We start from the raw sequence: 18,483 nt of genomic DNA on the forward strand, positions 1-18,483 counted from the left end.
TACAGATAAGGCTCAGTCTAGCTGGGTGGGATTAGAATCAGGCTCCGTGACAAGCCAACATCAAATATGATTTGTCTGCTAATTTGGACAAACCTGTAGGTTTTGTCCCTGCTCGTCTTTAGCTACTTATACACATAGGTCCAGAAGAAATACTATAGATACCAGCAGCTGTTTCAGTCTGTAAAAAGATTTGGGTATTATTCACCCAATCCCAACACTTACAACAGAGAACAAGATAGTTGTTTAATGGTATTGACACAAAATCGTTCAAAAAACATGTTTGGGGTAGAGGTGCGCTTAACAGGTTGGGGTTTTGTGAAATCAAAATCAGGATGATTCAGCTCTAAGCTCTTTGATCCAAAATGACAAAATTAAGGGAAGACTGGCATTCTCTTATAACGTTTTCTTTTCCCCTCTCTCTATGAGGCCAAGTGGGGTGGATTTAGTGTTTGGAAAACCCTAACTCTACAGACAGTACAGGATTGGATTCCATTTTGATCCAAACCTTCAGTCTTTTGGCGGGAAGAAATGGGGAGGGGGAAGATTTCAGATAAATGGTACCAGTTTTGCTCCATATCTAGTTTGTGGGTAACTTTGATGATGATGTGCTAAATATATCACACTACAGAGCCATATGAGTGTCCCTGTAAGACACAGTGTCCCTGACACTATACTGGGGTATTTGGTTCCATAACGACTCAGAGGAAAGAGTGACACCAAATCATCCATGCCACTTTCTGAAGCAGCTGTGTGTGTCTTGGAGAGCCCCATCTAAGTACTAACCCCACCCAATTCTGCTTAGCTCCCGCTGAATTGTACAAGATGGCATGGATGCATCACACACCCAAACATGTGAATTTTATGGCCTGTTATGAACTCATGGGCCTTGCAAAATGAATCCAGTGGCTTCAACCTTCCCAACCTCCGTCAAAGCTGACTAAGCCTTTAAAGCTCCTCCATAATGTTAATATTTATGTATTTGAACCTTTGCTCTAAATATTTAACTTATTGACTAATACGTTTATGAGGAGTCATTCTGAGGTTTCCTATTGGCGGGGACGCAGGGTCACAGGCATATACGACAATGCCATTCGGTCAATGTTAGGTAAACACACACAGTGTGGTTATGGACTGAGCTTTTGACTGTTGAGCATAACAATTATGAGCAGGCTTTGGTTAACCTACCAGAGGTTTGTAAATATGTACATGCACTCCCAAGGTGGGGGAATGAGTGGGGAAACTTTAAAAGTGGAACCTGGCCATGAATGGAGGTCAGAAATAACAAACAGGAAGTCGTACCAAATCAGGAATAAATAAGGGAAGAACAAGAACAAAATTCCCAGCACTTCATTAATCCTATAACGTCCCATAAAGCATTACCTCATGAGGAATTCCTATAAATCACTTGGCTTCGTTTCCAGCTGTTAATGGCTTGCCCAGCACAGGAGTCCAATTCTCCCTCCTCACTCTCCGTTCTCCTCTCTCCTGCCTCCCCCCGATCTGATGTAAAAATACTTCTGGCCAAAATAACCTAAGCAAAATGTGATTTGGAAAAGATGTCTGAGCAGTTTCCTAGGGAAATGCATCTCGCTTGATATTAGCGTCTAGAGGTTGCAGCTAAGACTGGGATCTGGTTGTGCTGGGTGCTCTAAGTACACATAGTAAGAGCCTCTACCCTAAAGAGCTTGCATTCTAAGTACTCAGGAAGCTTTATTGTATTGTGCAGATGAGAACCAGAGTCAGAGCGAGATTAAGAAACTTGTCCAAGGTCACACAGGGAATCTGTAGCAGAGACAGGAGTTGAACCCAAAGGTTTTGAGTGGCCAGCTAGTATTTTAGCCATAAGACCAGCTTTCCCCATATGCTGGTTTTATTCACCGTGGTGCTTTATCACTGCAGTGTTTGATGCCAGCCTCAGAGCCATGCAAAACTTGCACTACCTTACCAGGTGGCCATGAACTTCCCACTACCTGGGGGACTACATTTGAAAGTGACTAGTGATGTCTGCATGTCCAACTCGAGACACCTTAAGGGATGGGGGCTGGTTTTTCAGGAATGGCTGGGTATCTACCCTCAGAAAATTAGGCCCTTTTAAAGGTGAGTCAAGGTGACACCCAAAATCACCAGTTACTTTTGAAAATTTAAGTCAGCATTGTGAAATGATTCAGCAGACAACCCAAGAGAACCATACAGAAGTACAGACTGACTCTCAGGAGGGCAAATTTAATTAAAATTGGAAGAAAGAAAAGAAATACATCTGTATGATAAGCTACATGTATCATCCTGCAATACTCATGTTCCCCACTGCCTGCCATGAGGTGGCAAGTCAGAGCCAGGCAAGGCCTGGTGTTTGTACACTGCAGTGAGATACTCATTTGGAAGGCCCCACAGAAGTGCAAGGTATTGCCCCGGGGCGATTAGCTGTAATGTACCTGACACAGTTGTGGCTAGACCATGGCTTTAAGACAGGGAGATGACTTTCCCAGTCTCAGGCATTGCGCACTTGGCCTCTGCAGTCCCTCGGGGAGTTCGTGGCCCTTTCGGCACCCTTTTCAGGGTCAGCAGTGCTGACTCCTCTGCTAGCCCAGTGCTGCTGGCCAATGGCACAAGGGTATTGACCTAGTCTCATCCCTCCCCACCTTTGTGGGGTTACTAGTGTTCTTGGTGGGACTAGAATCTCCAGCACTTGCACAGTAGGGGATTCTAAACTCCCAATTGACTTCAGTGGGCTTTGGATCAGGCCCCAGAACACAGGGACTGAGAATTTATCTGGCTTCTTTGCAGGTGTGGCGTGCTCCTTGGGCAGATCCCCAGGTGGCTGAAGCATCCAGTTAGCCCACCTGAAGATCAGTCCCACGGCCCCTCCTCCAAGCCTGGCACATCCGCACAAGCCAAGCCACAGTTGCAGACACAGACGATTACGTCATTTCTAAACAGGCTTTGTGATGATTTGCATTAATACCCCCCATCTCCTTTATTCCAGGCAATGCAACAAAACCTCCAACGGCAGCGACAGCTGCGACCTGATGTGCTGTGGCCGAGGCTACAACCCATACATGGACAAAGTGGTGGAGCGGTGCCACTGCAAATACCACTGGTGCTGCTACGTGACCTGTAAAAAATGCGAGAGGACTGTTGAAAGATACGTGTGCAAATGAAACATCTCTCACTCGGTCAAAGAGCTTAGATGCCGATGGCACCAAAGCACTAGTCATAGAGGAGGAAACCTTTCCTGAACTAGACATCGTTTATCTTGCAAAAACCTGGACTTGGAGATGATATAAAGAGAATTCAATTACAACAGTAAAAATGACATTGTTTTTTAAAATGTAAAAAGGGGAGGGTTTTCCCACCAATCAAATTCTTCCTGAGAAGACAAGAGGCTTAAGCCAAAACTCATTTTGAATCGTACCTTCTTGCAAAAACATGCCCTATGGTTGCCAATGACATCTAGCTAACAAGTGCCTTTAGTACTGTAAGAAACAAAGAGAAACTTTCCCAGGGAGGAGAAACAGCTGTGGCTGAAAATAATACAGGCTAACATCTGCTCATGCATCCTGCCGCAAAGGGCCTGGATTCTCCAGTAGCCTACAGGACAATCCCTGACAAGGGATGCACTATAACTTCAAAGCAATCATTGTATTTGTTTCCAAAGACTTAATTTTTAGGACGGGAGAATCCACTCAGCATGATAAAGCCAGAAACATTCCTGGTTCTGCCCCTGAAACAAAAACATATGCAACAATTTAACCCTTTTCTTTTGTCCAGGGCCGAGACTAAAGTTATTGTTCTACCTAAGGACCAGAGGTCTTGTCCCGACTTTGTAGGCTGCTAGGGTGTCAAATTCAAGTATTCACAAAAATATATTGGACCCCAGTGTCAATGTGATCTGGGTGTAGTGAGAGGAGCCCATTGGACACAGGGGCTGAGTGACCAGAGAGCAGCCATGAGATGTAACAAAATACACAGTGAAGTCAAAGTAAAATGGAAATGGAAAGTCAACTCATGTATCCATTTCCTCTCTCTCGACCATTGGATGTTACTCCCTAATTCACAGTTACTCCGATGCCTTGTCCCATCCAGTCCTAACGTAAATATGGCACCATCCCTCCTCCCTCAACAAAGCTATAAACTCAGAGCCAAGAAATTGCCAAGACACCAGCATTGTGGGAGGTGTGTTTACATCATTAGAAATTCCAGACAAGGCGAGATGTCAGCTATTCTAAGCAGACTTAGCCGGAGTATGTGAATGAAATGTATGGTCCTGCCATGACAACAGCACAGAACCACTATCTGTGGATGTACATATTTTATTTTGTATGCAGAACATACAGAAATATTTATAAAATATATCTTATGCTTTTCTCTATTCTACTTTATATATAAATATATCTATTATAAACAAGCTTAACAATAGTATGAAATAAATGCTGAAATTACTCAACAGTGCAAAGAAAAGAGCTTATAATTGTTATTATTATTATATCTAAATCTATAACATTGTCTTCTGCTTGGACAGATGTCTAATTTTCCATTTCCACCATTCCCCGTCTTCCTGGTCCATTACCTCCTACATATGATCAGTTAAAAAAGATTAATCACAGATTAATTGAAGCAGATGTAACCAACATTTAGTTGACTGAGACAGATACATACACAATAGAAGAGAGAGAAACTATGCTGTTTTTGACAGGTTCTCATACCACCCTCATTACCATAATACCTGAGTGCCTTCACATAGCGCATTAAGCAACACGTCTACCATCTTTCCCATCTGGTTTGTTTTCTCTCACATCCTGTCTCCCGGGGAACAACTGTGTGCTTGCTGTGGAATGTTTTGTTTTGGGGTTTTTGATTTTTTTTTTAATTGTGCATACCGCTCTGTGTTTATATTAGAGAAGGCAAGACTGAAGAAGTGCATCTGGCACTTGGAGTGGACGGTGGTGAGTCTGGAATGGTGCTTAGTCCCCGAGGGAGTTCGTTCCACAATCTAGGGACAGAACAGATGAGTTTTACCCTTATTCAGTGAGGGGGAGGAAACAATAACAGGAAATGTGAAAATGGCAAAAGTGCTAAATGACTTTCTTGTTTCAGTTTTCATCAAAAAGGTTAGTAGTGACTGGCATCTAATGTAGTGAATGCCAGTGAAAATGAGGTAGGATTAGAAGCTAAAGTAGAGAAGGAACAAGTTAAAAATTACTTAGACAAGTTAGATATCTTCAAGTCACCTGGGCTTGATGAAATATATCCTAGAATACTCAAGGAGCTGACTGAGGAGGTATCTGAGCCATTAGCGATTATCTTCGAAAAGTCATGGATGATGGGAAAGATTCCAGAGGACTGGAAGAGGGCAAATATAGTGCCAAGCTATTAAAAAGGGAATAAGTACAACCTGGAGAATTACAAACCAGTCAGTTTAACTTCACTATCTGTTAAGTAATTAATTTGCACACACCTAGAAGATAATAAGGTAATGAGTAACAGTCAGCAAGGATATAACAAGAAAAAATTGTGTGAAACCAACCTAATAGCTTTCTTTGAGGGGTAACAAACCTTGTGGATAGGGGGCAGCAGTAGATGTGGTCTATTTTGACTGTAGTAAGGCTTTTGATACTGCCTGTCATGACCTTCTCATAAACAAACTAGGGAAATACAACCTAGTTGGAACTACTATAAGGTGGGTGCATAACTGGTTGGAAAACTGTTCCCAGAGAGTAATTATCAGTGGTTCACAATCATGCTGGAAGGGCATGTTGAGTGGGGTCCTGCAGGGATCAGTTCTGGGTCTGGTTCTGTTCAATATCTTCATCAGTGGTTTAGATAATAGCGCAGAGAGAGCGTTTATGAAGTTTGTGAATGATACTAAGTTGAGAGGGGTTGCAAGTGCTTTGGATGATAAGATTAAAATTCAAAATGATCTGGACAAACTGGAGAAATGCTCTGAAGTAAATAGGATGAAATTCAATAAGGACAAATGCAAAATACTCCATTTAGGAAGGAACAATCACTTGCACACATACAAAATGGGAAACGACTGCCTAGGAAAGGAGTACTGCAGAAAGGGATCTGGGGGTCATAGTGGATCACAAGCTAAATATGAGACAACAGTTCAACGCTGTTGCAAAAAAGGCAAATATCATTCTGGGATGTATTAGCAGGAGTGTGGTAAGCAAACACGAGAAGTAATTCTTCCGCTCTGCTCTGTGCTGATTAGGCCTCAGCTGGAGTACTGTGACCAGTTCTGAGCACCACATTTCAGGAAAGATGTGGACAAATTAGAGAAAGTCCAGAGAAGAGCAACACAAATGATTAAAGGTCTAGAAAACATGACCTATGAGGGAAGATTGAAAAATTTGGGTTTGTTCAGTCTGGAGAAAGAGAAGACTGAGAGGGAACATGATAACAGTTTTCAAGTACGTTGTTGTTACAAGGAGGAAGGAGAAAAATTGTTCTCCTTAATCTCTGAGGATAGGACAAGAAGCAATGGGCTTAAATTGCAGCAAGAGTGGTTTAAGGTTGTACATTAAGAAAATCTTTCTGTCAGGGTGGTTAAGCACTGGAATAAATCTCCATCACTGGAAATTTTTAGACAAACACCTATCAGGGATGGTCTAGATCAGAGGTTCTCAAACTGTGGTCTACGGACCACCAGTGTTCCATGAGCTCCATTCAAGTAGTCTGCGGATAGTTTCCTTGCAGGTGCATGCCTGGGTGGCCGCACACAACAGAATGAAGGGCCATCCACCTAATTAGTGGAGCCACACAGGCGTAGCTCCACTAATTAGGTGCCTGGACTCTGAGGAGACGCACATGTAAGGTGAGGTGATGGCCTTGGGGTGAGAAGAGAGATTGGGGGGAATTTGGGACGTGTGGGGCCGCAGCGGCTAGAGAAAGAGGTAACCTTCCCCAGCTCCAGGGTTGCTGCTGCCAGGGAGACAGAGCCCTCCTTCCCCGCCTCAGCTCTGTGGCTGCTGTGGCAGGGGAGAGACCAACAGTACAAACAACATTTGGAAAGATCCAGTGGTCCGCCAAGACCCTCAACAATTTTCAAGTGGTCCATGAAAAAGAAAGTTTGAGAACCACTGGTCTAGATAAACTTATCCTGCCATGAGTGCAGGGGCCTGGATTACATTACCTCTTGCGGTCCCTTCCAGTCTTACAATTCTATGATTCTATGGTAGGAACAGCTGCTGGAGCTAGGGATGCAGGAGATGCTGCAGCACCTCCTGACTTGAAGTGGTTTCCATTATATACAGAGTTTACAATTTGATTCAATGGCTCTCAGCACCCCCACTATGCAAATTGTTCCAGCACCCCTAATGGTAGGAAGTTCCATTGTGCCTGAGAAGCAGAGTTGTCCACAGTAGTTTTCATCCTGGAACTTCAGTCAATCTCTTAGATATCCTGGACCCAGGCCATTGAGAGTCTTAACAATAAGGACTAAGGCCGTCAACATGGCTGTGTATTCTGTCGGGGGCCAGGGAAGAGAGCAGAAGATGGGCACAATGCGCATGCAGCAGCCCACACTGGGGAGGAGACGCTGCAGTGTCCTGTACCAGCATGAGTGTCCCAGATGGCTTCCTACCTGCAATAAATATACCACACACAAAGTCCCTAAAATAAATCTATGAATCTATAAACAGCAGCCTTTCCTGTTACAAATCTGATTCAAGAAGACACTGCAACTGAGTGGTATGCAATTTCTAAATCCCTTAGAGGGACAACAGAATTTCACTGACTGTCAAATACTGTATCCTACGCATAACATACAGAGGTCTTTTGGGAACCTCATGAATGCTTCAGATTCTTAAATGCCTTGAAGCCCCACACCCAGATTGCAGTTGATGCTACCATGCCTTTGTACCACAGTGGGAGTGCAAAGGGGCTGTTAAGGCAGCTTGGCCAGCTAGCTGAGAATTCACCCATCATGGGGGAGTCCCTGGGTGGTGCCCAGCCAACATGACACCCCTTCTTTGCAGTCCCCATGCATGTAGATGCGGCCATGGCTGGGAGGGAAAGGGAGCATGTGTGGAGCACTGCTTCATTTCACTGATCCCCAACAGGTGTGACAACCCCTTAAGAACCACTGCAGTTGGCATAAATTAGAGCAGCCTTTGGGGCAGGGGATGTCGCAGATGCAGGGAGCTTAAAAGGCAGTTTTGAGCTACCTTTATCCTCTGCTTTTCAGCTGCACTGAGCAGAGCTTAGCCTCAGCAGAGAATTGAGTCCAGTGTTTTGATGCAAATGGGCAAAAAAGATTGCTGAATTGATCCCTGGTTTGTTTCGTTAGTATCCCACAAAGCCCCATTGACAACAGATGTATCTCACCCTGGTGAGGAGGACCAATGCAAATCTCTGTGAACCACAGAAGCCCCTTACATCCAAATGTAACTCCTGCTGCATTTAATGGCAGGACCCCCAGTGCCTCACTGGGACCAGAATTTGGCCCATTACTTGAGATTTAAACTGGCAACTCAACTACTTTTTAAAGTTATTTTTAAAAATTCCAGTTTCTTAGAGTGTCCCTGTAAACAGGGTGTCCTGACTTAAGACAACACATTTGCCTAGATTTTAGTCTAGAAGGGCTTTTCTGTTCCTCTGTTGATGTTTATAAGGGGCTTTCAGAAAGGAAAAAAGTAGCTGACTAGGCAGGTGAAAATGACTATGCACAAAATGCCACCAAATGCACAAAGGAACCACACTTCTCCCTCCTCCTCCCCCCACCCATGTCTTTCATTGTTCACTACCATAGGTGTTACATGTACAAAATGTGCAGCTGGAAATGTAATTGTCAAGTTGATGGTGTGGCCCTTTAAGAAAAAACTCATGCTGAGGGCAGAGGGTATGGTACTGGCTTTCTTGACTGGGATGAATTTCACACACAGAGCATTGGAGGGCACCTCTAATGACAAACCAAATTCAGCAGTCCCGGTTTTGGAGTTCTAGCATGGTAATTCCCATCTCAGAAGAATCAATGTCATTGTACTATGGCTTGCCAAGATTTAAGTAAAATCCAGTTCGTACTTTTATCAATACTGTTTTTTTGCATCCCAAAAAATAGGTAGGTTAGAGGTGCCCCATATTTCAAGTCAACATGCTATACATCATGCCCGATTCACCATTCCATTGCATCAATTTTATCTTGGTGTAATTCCACAGAAGTCATTTCAGTGGAATTATGCTGATGAAAAATCGAGTAAATGAGTGGATAGTCAAACTCGCTCTATTATAGATAGATATAATAGAGTTTGACTATATATATACACACACAAAATTAAGTGCAAAGTAAAGCACTCAAAGAGATTTATTCAGCCCTCGTGTGCACATACATTATGATACAGTCGTTAATTACATGATCACATACTGTTTTTTTCCACAGGATGTTACCTCGTTCACTGCAGAGGATGGATGGGACTCACCGAACGGCTAGCTATTCAATATTTCTTTGTATCACGAGATGTGCCCCCCCACCTCGCCTTATTTATTGAAAACCAGGCACTGAATTCAGAGTTATTAATTTCTTCCTGGGCTTTGCTATGTAAAGAATTTGCCATCACAATGCTCTTGTGAGGTAGGGAGATATTACCCCTGTTTTGCACCTGGGGCAAGAGGCACAGAGATTAAAGCCAAACTTGACAAAAGCATTCACTCACTTTGGATGCCAATTTCAAACACCTAAGGCCTGACTTTTCAAAGTACTTTGCATTTTTCTCACACGCTGTATGTTCAGAGTACAGTTACCATTGACTTCACTTGCAGTTGTACAGGCTTCCAACCAGACCTCAAGGGTACATCTACACAGCAAAAAAAAGCCCTGCAGCAGTTAGCCTCAGAGCCCAGGTCAGCTGACTCGGGCTCACACTACAGGGCTAAAAATAGACATGTAGACATTTGGGATTAGGCTGGAACCCAGGCTCTGAAACCCAGTGATGGGGGAGGATCTCAGAACCCCGGGTCTAGTCCGAGCCTGAATGTCTACACTGCTAATTTAGCCTTGCAGTGAGAGCCCAAGCCAGTTGACCTGGGCTCTGAGACTTGCTGCCGTAGAGGTTTTTTACTGAGCAGACATGCCTAGGTGTCTCAAATCAGGTAACAAGAAAAGGAGGAACACAAAAGTAGTCATGACAGGTGCATGACTCCCACATTTGTGGAGGCTGGGCCTGAGTGTGGGAAGCTCCTTAGAAGTGTGGGTGGGGGGGCACCAGCACTGAGACTGTGGCCCTGCCCCCTGCTCTATCCCAGGCCCTGCTCCTGCTCAGCTCCCCCCCACCCGAGAGACCCCCTGCCATCATGCCTCTCTGCCCCCTCCCTCAAAGGCCCCCTGCCCACACCTCTCTGCCTCTCAAGGGGCAAAGAGGCATGAGCGGCAGGGGCAGGCACAGGGGAGGAGCCGAAGAGTCATGAGAGGCAGGCGTGGGGGGCTGCAGAGGAAAGGGGCAGAGAAGCATGAGCAGCAGGCGGGGGAGGTCTTGGGGGAAGAGGCAGACCAGGGATGGGAAGAGGAACGGTGTGGGTAGGGCCAAGGAGGAAGAGCGGGGTGCAGGAGTGGGGCCTCGGGGTGGAGCATGGGTGGGGCCACAGTCCAGGCAGTGGCGCTCCAAAGGTGGCAGGGCAGCAGCGTGCCTCCTAAAGGGAAGGGCACCACATCTTGTTTGGGGAGACTTAGCCTCCCCAAGCCTATTATACCAGCCGCCCATGAAAGTAGTGGCCCCAGGGAAGAGGTTGGTTTAATTAACTTGCCGAGCATCCCATAGGAATTCTGTAGCAGGGGCAAGGAGAGAATCCAGTGCTTCCAGGTGGCATTCAACCATTTAAACCACAAGACCATCCTCTCTTTCCCTGCACTCCTATGCCGCATTCACTGCACATCTTCCAACTTCTGCAACAAATGAGGCAGAGGTCTAGATACTAAAACCTCCTTCACTACACAATCTTACTGCATCCACAGAGTACCGTCCATTATTTGTATTGAATGAGGCAGGGGTCACATGCAAAAAAATAGCTTGTGATCATGTAATTAAAGACTGTATCATAATGCAAATGCACCAGGAGGCTGATTTAGGGTTGCACAGGCAACCTTAATTTTGGCATTTCCTAACATCTGAGTACGGGACTTTGCAACCTTAATGTTCTATTAAAGTAGTTTGTTAGGGATGTAATTCCTTGGTTTTTAAAAAAGCAAACTGAAAAAAGAAACTCTATAATGTAGAAGCATATTAACTGCAACCTCCCTCCACTTTCTCTTCCTCCTCTACACTGCCTGGGAATCAAGAGGGAAACTCTGAGAGCATAAGACAGACAATCTTTCTATTCTGAGCCCTGGTCTACACTACGCTGTTAAACCGATTTTAACAGCGTTAAATCGATTTAATGCTGCAGCCATCCACACTACACTGCTCTTTATATCGATTTAAAGGGCTCTTTAAATCGATTTCTGTACTCCTACAAAACGAGAGGAGTAACGCTAAAATCGATATTACCATATCAGATTAGGGTTAGTGTGGACGCAAATCGACATTATTGGCCTCATTATTTTACAGTAGCTACCCACAGTGCACCGCTCCAGAAATCGAAGCTAGCCTCGGACCATGGACGCACACCACCGAACTAATGTGCCTAGTGTGGACACGCAGAATCGACTTTATAATATCTGTTTTATAATATCGGTTTGAGCTAATTCGAATTTATCCTGTAGTGTAGACGTAGCCTCAGTTCTAGTACGTGGCACTGCAGCTGCTGAGAAAAGCAATTGAAGGGAAAGTAATGGTCAGCTCCTGCAGCCTTGGGATGGAGCATATGTAACCCCAGTTGTGGGGACTGAACCAGGGCTCTCTGGAGCTCAGTGCATGAGCATTTACCACATGAGCTCCAAATTACAGAAGGCACTAGAGCTTCTCAATGAAATGGTGGAAGGATTTTTTTTTTAACATAGGCAAAACATATATTTTTACCTACTCTATTTTTTAATTTTTTTTTAAAGATAGTTACCCAACATGGGGCATTTCACCCTAAATGGTTGTCGTTCAGCAAAGTCATGAACAATTGAGAACAGAGTCTTATACTGGAAAGTGTTAAGCAACCTTAACTTTAGGTTGTGTCTCCAGCTCTGCCTCTAATAACACATGTAGCCAGTTCCTCATAGCTGGTATAAATTGGTCACATTCCATTGCCTTCTGTGGAGCCATGTTGATTAACCCTAGCTGGGAATCTGGCTTGTGATCTATAACTATATCCAATGTATTCTCACAAACATTTTTATTTCAGAATGTTAAAAAAGCTGTTTTGGAAAGACATTTGTCAGTGGCTTCATAGCATTTGTTTGAAATATTATTCAAGCTTTAATAAAATGATTTGTCCTTAACGTTACTGTGCAAATCCTGAGGTTTAGCTCTTTTCATGCATACAGCTGGCTCTGTATTTGTGGTGTTTTTTCAACTCCCTTTTCATCTTATGTTATTTAGGCTGCTCTCCTTGTCTACATGGATTACATTTGTTATAGAAAACTCCCAACTGCTTGTTTATTTTAGACTGCAAGATGGAAAGTGCCTTAATCATACTACAGCAGACAGGGCAAGGGTGCTCCACACCCAAATAAAAAAGGCATCTGACGGGGGGGGGGGGGAGGAAAAAGAAAAAATCTGAATACAATTAACAACGCCTGTGTCAGGAAAGTGATAAAAGAGTCCCAGAGGGAACATCCCTGTTTCCTGTTAGAAAACAGACCCTGAAGACAACCATTAATGTCTTCTAAGTTAACCACTGTTTGGTGCTTGCTTGAAAAACACATCCAGCCACTTTGCTCTTGCTGCTTCTACCTGCTCAGCAAAAGGTTGAAAAAGGAGATCTGGAGGTACGTGATTACCCAGCTACTGGTGAATACAATTCTGTATTACAACCCAGGTGCTTTTCTTTACCTTCCAATGCAGCAGCAATACAAAGCAGAGATGGAGCAGCTCCTCCTCCGCTGCTTTCTCTCAGAGCTTGTTGCAAATATGTTACTTATGGAATCATTCATGGCATCAAACAAAATCCAAGCAGGAAATGAAGCTTAGTGCAGTGGACCTTTCTTGCATTGTCTGGATTCATTTTTTTCCAGATTAAAATCTCACCATGCACTTCTCTTTATTCCAAAAGGCTGCGACGAAACCCCCACGCCGGCTTTCTGCAGATTTTACCCACAAACACAATATTTGCATTTCACTGGTCGGGAAGAAGGACATGAAACAATGTAGCTATGCTTGCTGATTTATTACTGTGACCTCCTGATCCAAAGGATGTGAAACATTGACCTTTGAAACAAAGGGACACAGAACAAAACATGAGGGCCACACTTAGGAAAGAAAGAAAGAAAAAAAGCAGGAGGCAGAACAGGAAGCTTGAAATCCATGTGGAATTAATGACTTTAACAGGTACAGCATGTTTCTTCTCTAGGACCAGTTTCATTATTCAGAAGGCATTGATTAAACATCTCAGCAGAACTATGGTTTATTCATTTAGCGTGAAATTCGCCCTGTCATGGGGGAACGACACAAGGTATATGTACACCACTTAAGACAAGTCCTATCGTTAGGACTTACATGGTGCCTATATTGCTGCCAACTGCCAGCATTCAAAATCCTGAGTCAGGCCCCCAAATCATCAGATTGGCTTAAATACCATGAGGGTTTTTTAAAGTACATTTTGGATTCTTTTTATTTGTCTTGTACATGAGCTCAATACAAGAATAAGTGAATGAAACTTTATGGCCTATGTTCTGCAAGCCATCAGACTAGATGATCTAATGGTCCCTTCTGACCTGAAAGACTATGAATCCTTCTGTTTATTCATCCTTTTGGGTTTACATTTTCAAGCTTTTCTCTACAACCCAGGAGGGCTGGAAAGTTCCAATTCCATATAAAAATGATAGATGAGATTCTCACATAGCCATATGACTCTAAGAGCCATGACTTTAAGAAAAAACACGGAATAGCACAGCACTTGTAACAAAATGTTGAGAGCTGGCAACACAAGACCTTGCACTGCCCTCTGTACTAGGATGAATTTCACTCTTAATAAATGGATTACATTTATTTTATATTATGCTGGTTCTAACTGTGACAGCATTGATTTAAGTGGGACTATTCATATGATTAAAATTAAGCATGTGCTTAAATATTTTACTGTATCAGGGCCAGAGTGGTCAGCACCATAGGTGCTGGCTTCTAATTTTCCCTGGGGGTACTCAAGCCCCATCTCCATTCTTCCCCCTCCCCCTCAGAACCTCCTGCATGGTGCAGAACAGCTGTTCCTCAGCATTCAGGAGGTGCTGGGAGAGAGGAGGAGGAGTTGATCAACGGGGGCCACTGGCAGCCAGGAGTAGGGGGAAGGAAGGGAGCTGGCTGCCAGTGGGTGTTAAGCACCTGCTAATTTTTCTGGAGCACTCATGGAGTCAGCACCTATGGTCAGCTGGAGAATTGAGTCTTACAAGGGGAAATTACTGATATCGCTGATCTCTTTAAGTGGAAACTATTGGTAAATGCTGTCCTTTGGAAGTGGAAACCTGCTAGACTTTTAGCAGTCTATATGTTAGAGTTGGGCCCCAAGTCAAAGTTCAGATCTGATTCAACTGAATTTTCTGAGTGTGGGGATACCTAGACTGGGTATCCCATTTGGTCCAACGTAAAGCAAACCCTACATTGCGAAATACAAACCTGGACCCAAATACCTTCAAAAATTCAGTAAGATGGGGGCAGAGGGAAAGGAGGGTTTCACAACCAATGTTGCGGCCCATCTCTACTGTTTACAATTAAAGAATTGCTATTCTCCATCAAACAGTGTTGTTGCCCAATTTGCTATTTGAATAATGTAAAGTTCATTCAAAAGTATGATCTATGTAACCTTTCTGGCAGGCACCAATGGAAGTAACAGAGGCCAGGTTCAAACTGTCTGGGGGTCCTTTGTCTAAAATAAAAGGGTGGCTCGAGCACCTACCTAGAGCCATACTTCTATTCTCACTGTAGGAAATTAAAATACAACCTCCCTGTTCACCTTCCTCTTGCAAGCACTCAGCAGGCAATTGGGAATAGGGAACTGGAAGCATTTTTTTTTTATTTGGGGGAAAGGGAAAATAGTAGAAACGCATTAACTTTCTATATGTTTACACACAAGAAAATGAGCAATCTATATCCATGCATCAATCCCCACAGTTCCAAACAATCACCTGATTTAAGGAGGCCCAGAACTCTTAGTCTCACCATGACCCCTACACACTTAAAACTTCACTCATGGGTCCAACTAGACTCAGTGGTAGTTGAGGTGCTGCTTTCCTCCATTGATTGCCCAGAAAGAACCACTCTGCCAGTGCCCATGTGCAGTTACTGTAGCTGATCCGGTGGGCCAGGACAGCGTGAAGTCATAGAATATCAAGGTTGGAAGGGACCTCAGGAGATCATGTAGTCTAACCCCCTGCTCAAAGCAGGACTAATCCTCAGGCAGATTTTTACTCCAGTTCCCTAAATGGCCCCCTCAAGGATTGAATTTACAACCCTGGGTTTAGCAGGCCAATGCTCAAACCTCTGAGCTATCCCTCCCCTGCCAAGTGCTGTAGTGACCTATATCAGTGGTGGTACAAATTCACCTCCGCACCACTAGTGGTCCATTCATGTCTTACCTGAACCCTTCCTGTATTGCTGTTTACACTGATAGCAAAATCAGTAGGGAAACATTTACCTCCTGGGGCAAAGAGCGTATTCCAAATGATGAATTGTAAAAAGCCAAAAGAAACTTCAAAGAATAAAACTGATGGCGCTGAATAACAGAAACTGAGACGGAAAAGACCCATTGAGCTACGCAGTCCTGCCAGCACAGAATTGTTCATTATAGAACATTTCCTAGTGCTTTAGCTGGTCTCGTTTGGAATAGTGATGGGGGTTACCCCACTTCCCTGGGGAGTCTGTTTGACAAGCTGGAAACCTTTCCTGAAAGTCAGCTGAAATGCTCCTCCTAATTTCATCCTTTTATCCCTTGTTATGATCCCTTGGGCCAGTCTCAAAATTCATCTCCATTCATGTTGCTTAAACCCTTCTAATACTCTTAAGCACTTATGTTCCTCCTTTAGCCACTGTTTATACCGCCAAAGTATATGTCAGGAATGATCTAGGGAACCACAAAGAAAAGGAGTTTGAAACACTCTGGAGCAGCAAGCTTAGGCATTGAAGGCATCTCAAAGTAGCTAAATGACTTAGGAGCCTAAGTTCCACAGTCAAGTTAGGCACTTTTGAAAATTTGACCTTTTGTTTGTAGTCAGGAGCAAGTGTTCCATCACAGGTTTATGTCTGACACTGTGTCATGACATATGGAATCAGAATCCTTCTTAAACAGGAGGAGTGAATCCTGGCTCCAGTGGGGCCAGAATTTGACCCTACAGGTTTATGAAAGAAAACAACTACATAATTCCAACAGAAACAAACAGGCTTCTACACAGCTCAAGTCCCAACTTTGTCACCCTAGTTTACCAAAGACCATACTACTTGAGATGCTATATATAGACTTAGCAGAAGTCAATTTTTTAAAATAATTTCTATGTATAATATCAATATTTCTATTTAAGCATTTTTTCAATTTTTAACAATTTAAATTTTCGTAATTGTGGGAAATAATGCAGGGAGTCATACAATAATTATTTAATGACAGTAGATGTTGAGAGTCAAAAAGTCAAAGCTTTGTAATCATTAAAACAACTTGTCAACACTGCATGTCAAAATACACAAAGTAAATATCCTCAAATAAAAGTTCTCGAGCATCATTTTTCTTACTTTGTCTATCTGTAAATTTTGATTATTTCAATGAAAATATTTTTTCTTTGGTTTGTGTATGTAAGGTGAAATCGATGTTTAATGACATTTACTGATATGTAAGCAGGGTCTGAATGAACTGTCCCCTGACAGTTAGCTGAAAGGGGGAGAGACTTCAGAAGCAAACTGTATTTCCATGAACACACCTACTCTGCTTAGATAGCCAGCAGATAGAGCCATGTTGCTCTACCCCATGCACTCTGGAGTGGGTGTCCTGCTCACAGTTTTGGGTTTATGAATCCTGCTTGTGGCATTTTTCCTAATTAATGTTAGGTGACTTCCCTACTTTCATTAAAAGTTTTTGTGCTGGTGAGTGGGGAAGTATTGCATCTCAGAGATGCCCAAGGGTGGTGTGTAATTTTCTCAGGTTACTGGGTGGGGGCTCAAGCTGGTTCTGTGTTGTGTTATTGAAAAGGAACCCCTAGATATTGAACCTGGCCCTGGTTGCTGCCGGCTCCACCTGGCAGAAGGGTTACAGATACAAATATAATCTTTCCAAACCTAGCTATATAGCAAGCAAATATACCCAGTGGCTCAATACGACACTGGAGAAGAAACATATCATTATATGGGTTGAATGTGCTGCTCTTTTTTGTGCCATAATTCCTAGTGAAGTTGAATTTCACCTGGTCTAGCGCTGAAACATGGTAAAAGTTTCACCTGTTTTTTATTCAAAACTCTAGCCAAATTTTGGACTACAGCCTGACCTAGGCTTTGGATTGCAATGAAATCCAGAACCAGTTCTGCTGGGTTTCACAATCAGAATTTTGCATAGCTTTAGCCAGTAGTACATAACACAGCTACAATATGTTAGCGATCCATCTGAGGTGATCCCATATTTATCATCATCCTGGGACTGACAGGAAAATAGATTAAAGTCATAAAAACAGAGGAAGAACATCTTCCCACGACGTTTTTTTAAAGGGCCGAAGTTTTCAACTAGGATTTGCCATGACAGATTAAAGTACATTTTCAGACTCTGCTTTTTAATGGACTACATCTGCTTAATGTAATTTTGTGTTTGAACTGGGTGTCTTGTCAGGAACAGTGCCGTCTGAACAATATTCACTTTCGCCAGAATCAGATAAACTCAGCCCAGTAAATTAATTTTACTGCTCTCCTTATCACCCTGTTATCATCCCGAGTGATTTACTTTGTGCTTCAGAAACTGAAATGAAAGAAACCAAACTCCCAAATTGAATAAAAAAAATACTTTTTTTTGGAAACACTTAATCTAATGATGGATAATTATTTTGAGCTCTATTTTTTCAGAATGTTTTGTTCAAAGGAATCTATTTCATTAGGAAACTGGTGCCCAGTCCTCAGCTGGTGAGAATCAGCAGAGAGATTTATAGCTGTTAAGGATCTGACCCTTGTTTTGTTTTTTTTTAATATGTCTGTCTTGTGATATGCACACAGCTGAGATCTTATATTAGCCACAGACAATTTTTTTTAAAACAATATCAATGCAGTTTTATTTTACAGAGCACGTTTCATACATACTATATCCTAAACTCCTTCACATAACTAAACAGCATGGGAGGAAGTATGGTTCTGTGGTTGAAACACTGGCCGGCAATACTGGTTCAAGCTCCCTGTTGGGCCGTGGGCAAGTCATTTAACTTTGAGGTGCTGAATGCTTCTTATGACA

At 43.1% G+C, this 18,483-nt stretch overlaps 1 protein-coding gene across 2 annotated transcripts in view; it reads left to right on the top strand.

The window, feature by feature from the left end:
- Positions 1-4,453, top strand: part of WNT11 (Wnt family member 11) — a 29,580-nt gene extending 25,127 nt beyond the window's left edge. For both annotated transcript variants that reach the window (XM_032806353.1, XM_032806354.1), the window contains exon 6: positions 2,984-4,453. In XM_032806353.1, coding sequence (XP_032662244.1) covers positions 2,984-3,158 — 175 coding nt within the window. In that variant the 3' untranslated portion in view covers positions 3,159-4,453. The remainder of the gene's footprint in view (positions 1-2,983) is intronic.
- Positions 4,454-18,483: the final 14,030 nt, after the last annotated feature.

The sequence above is a fragment of the Chelonoidis abingdonii genome, chromosome 1, assembly GCF_003597395.2.
Source record: "Chelonoidis abingdonii isolate Lonesome George chromosome 1, CheloAbing_2.0, whole genome shotgun sequence".
Lineage (NCBI taxonomy): Eukaryota > Metazoa > Chordata > Testudines > Testudinidae > Chelonoidis > Chelonoidis abingdonii.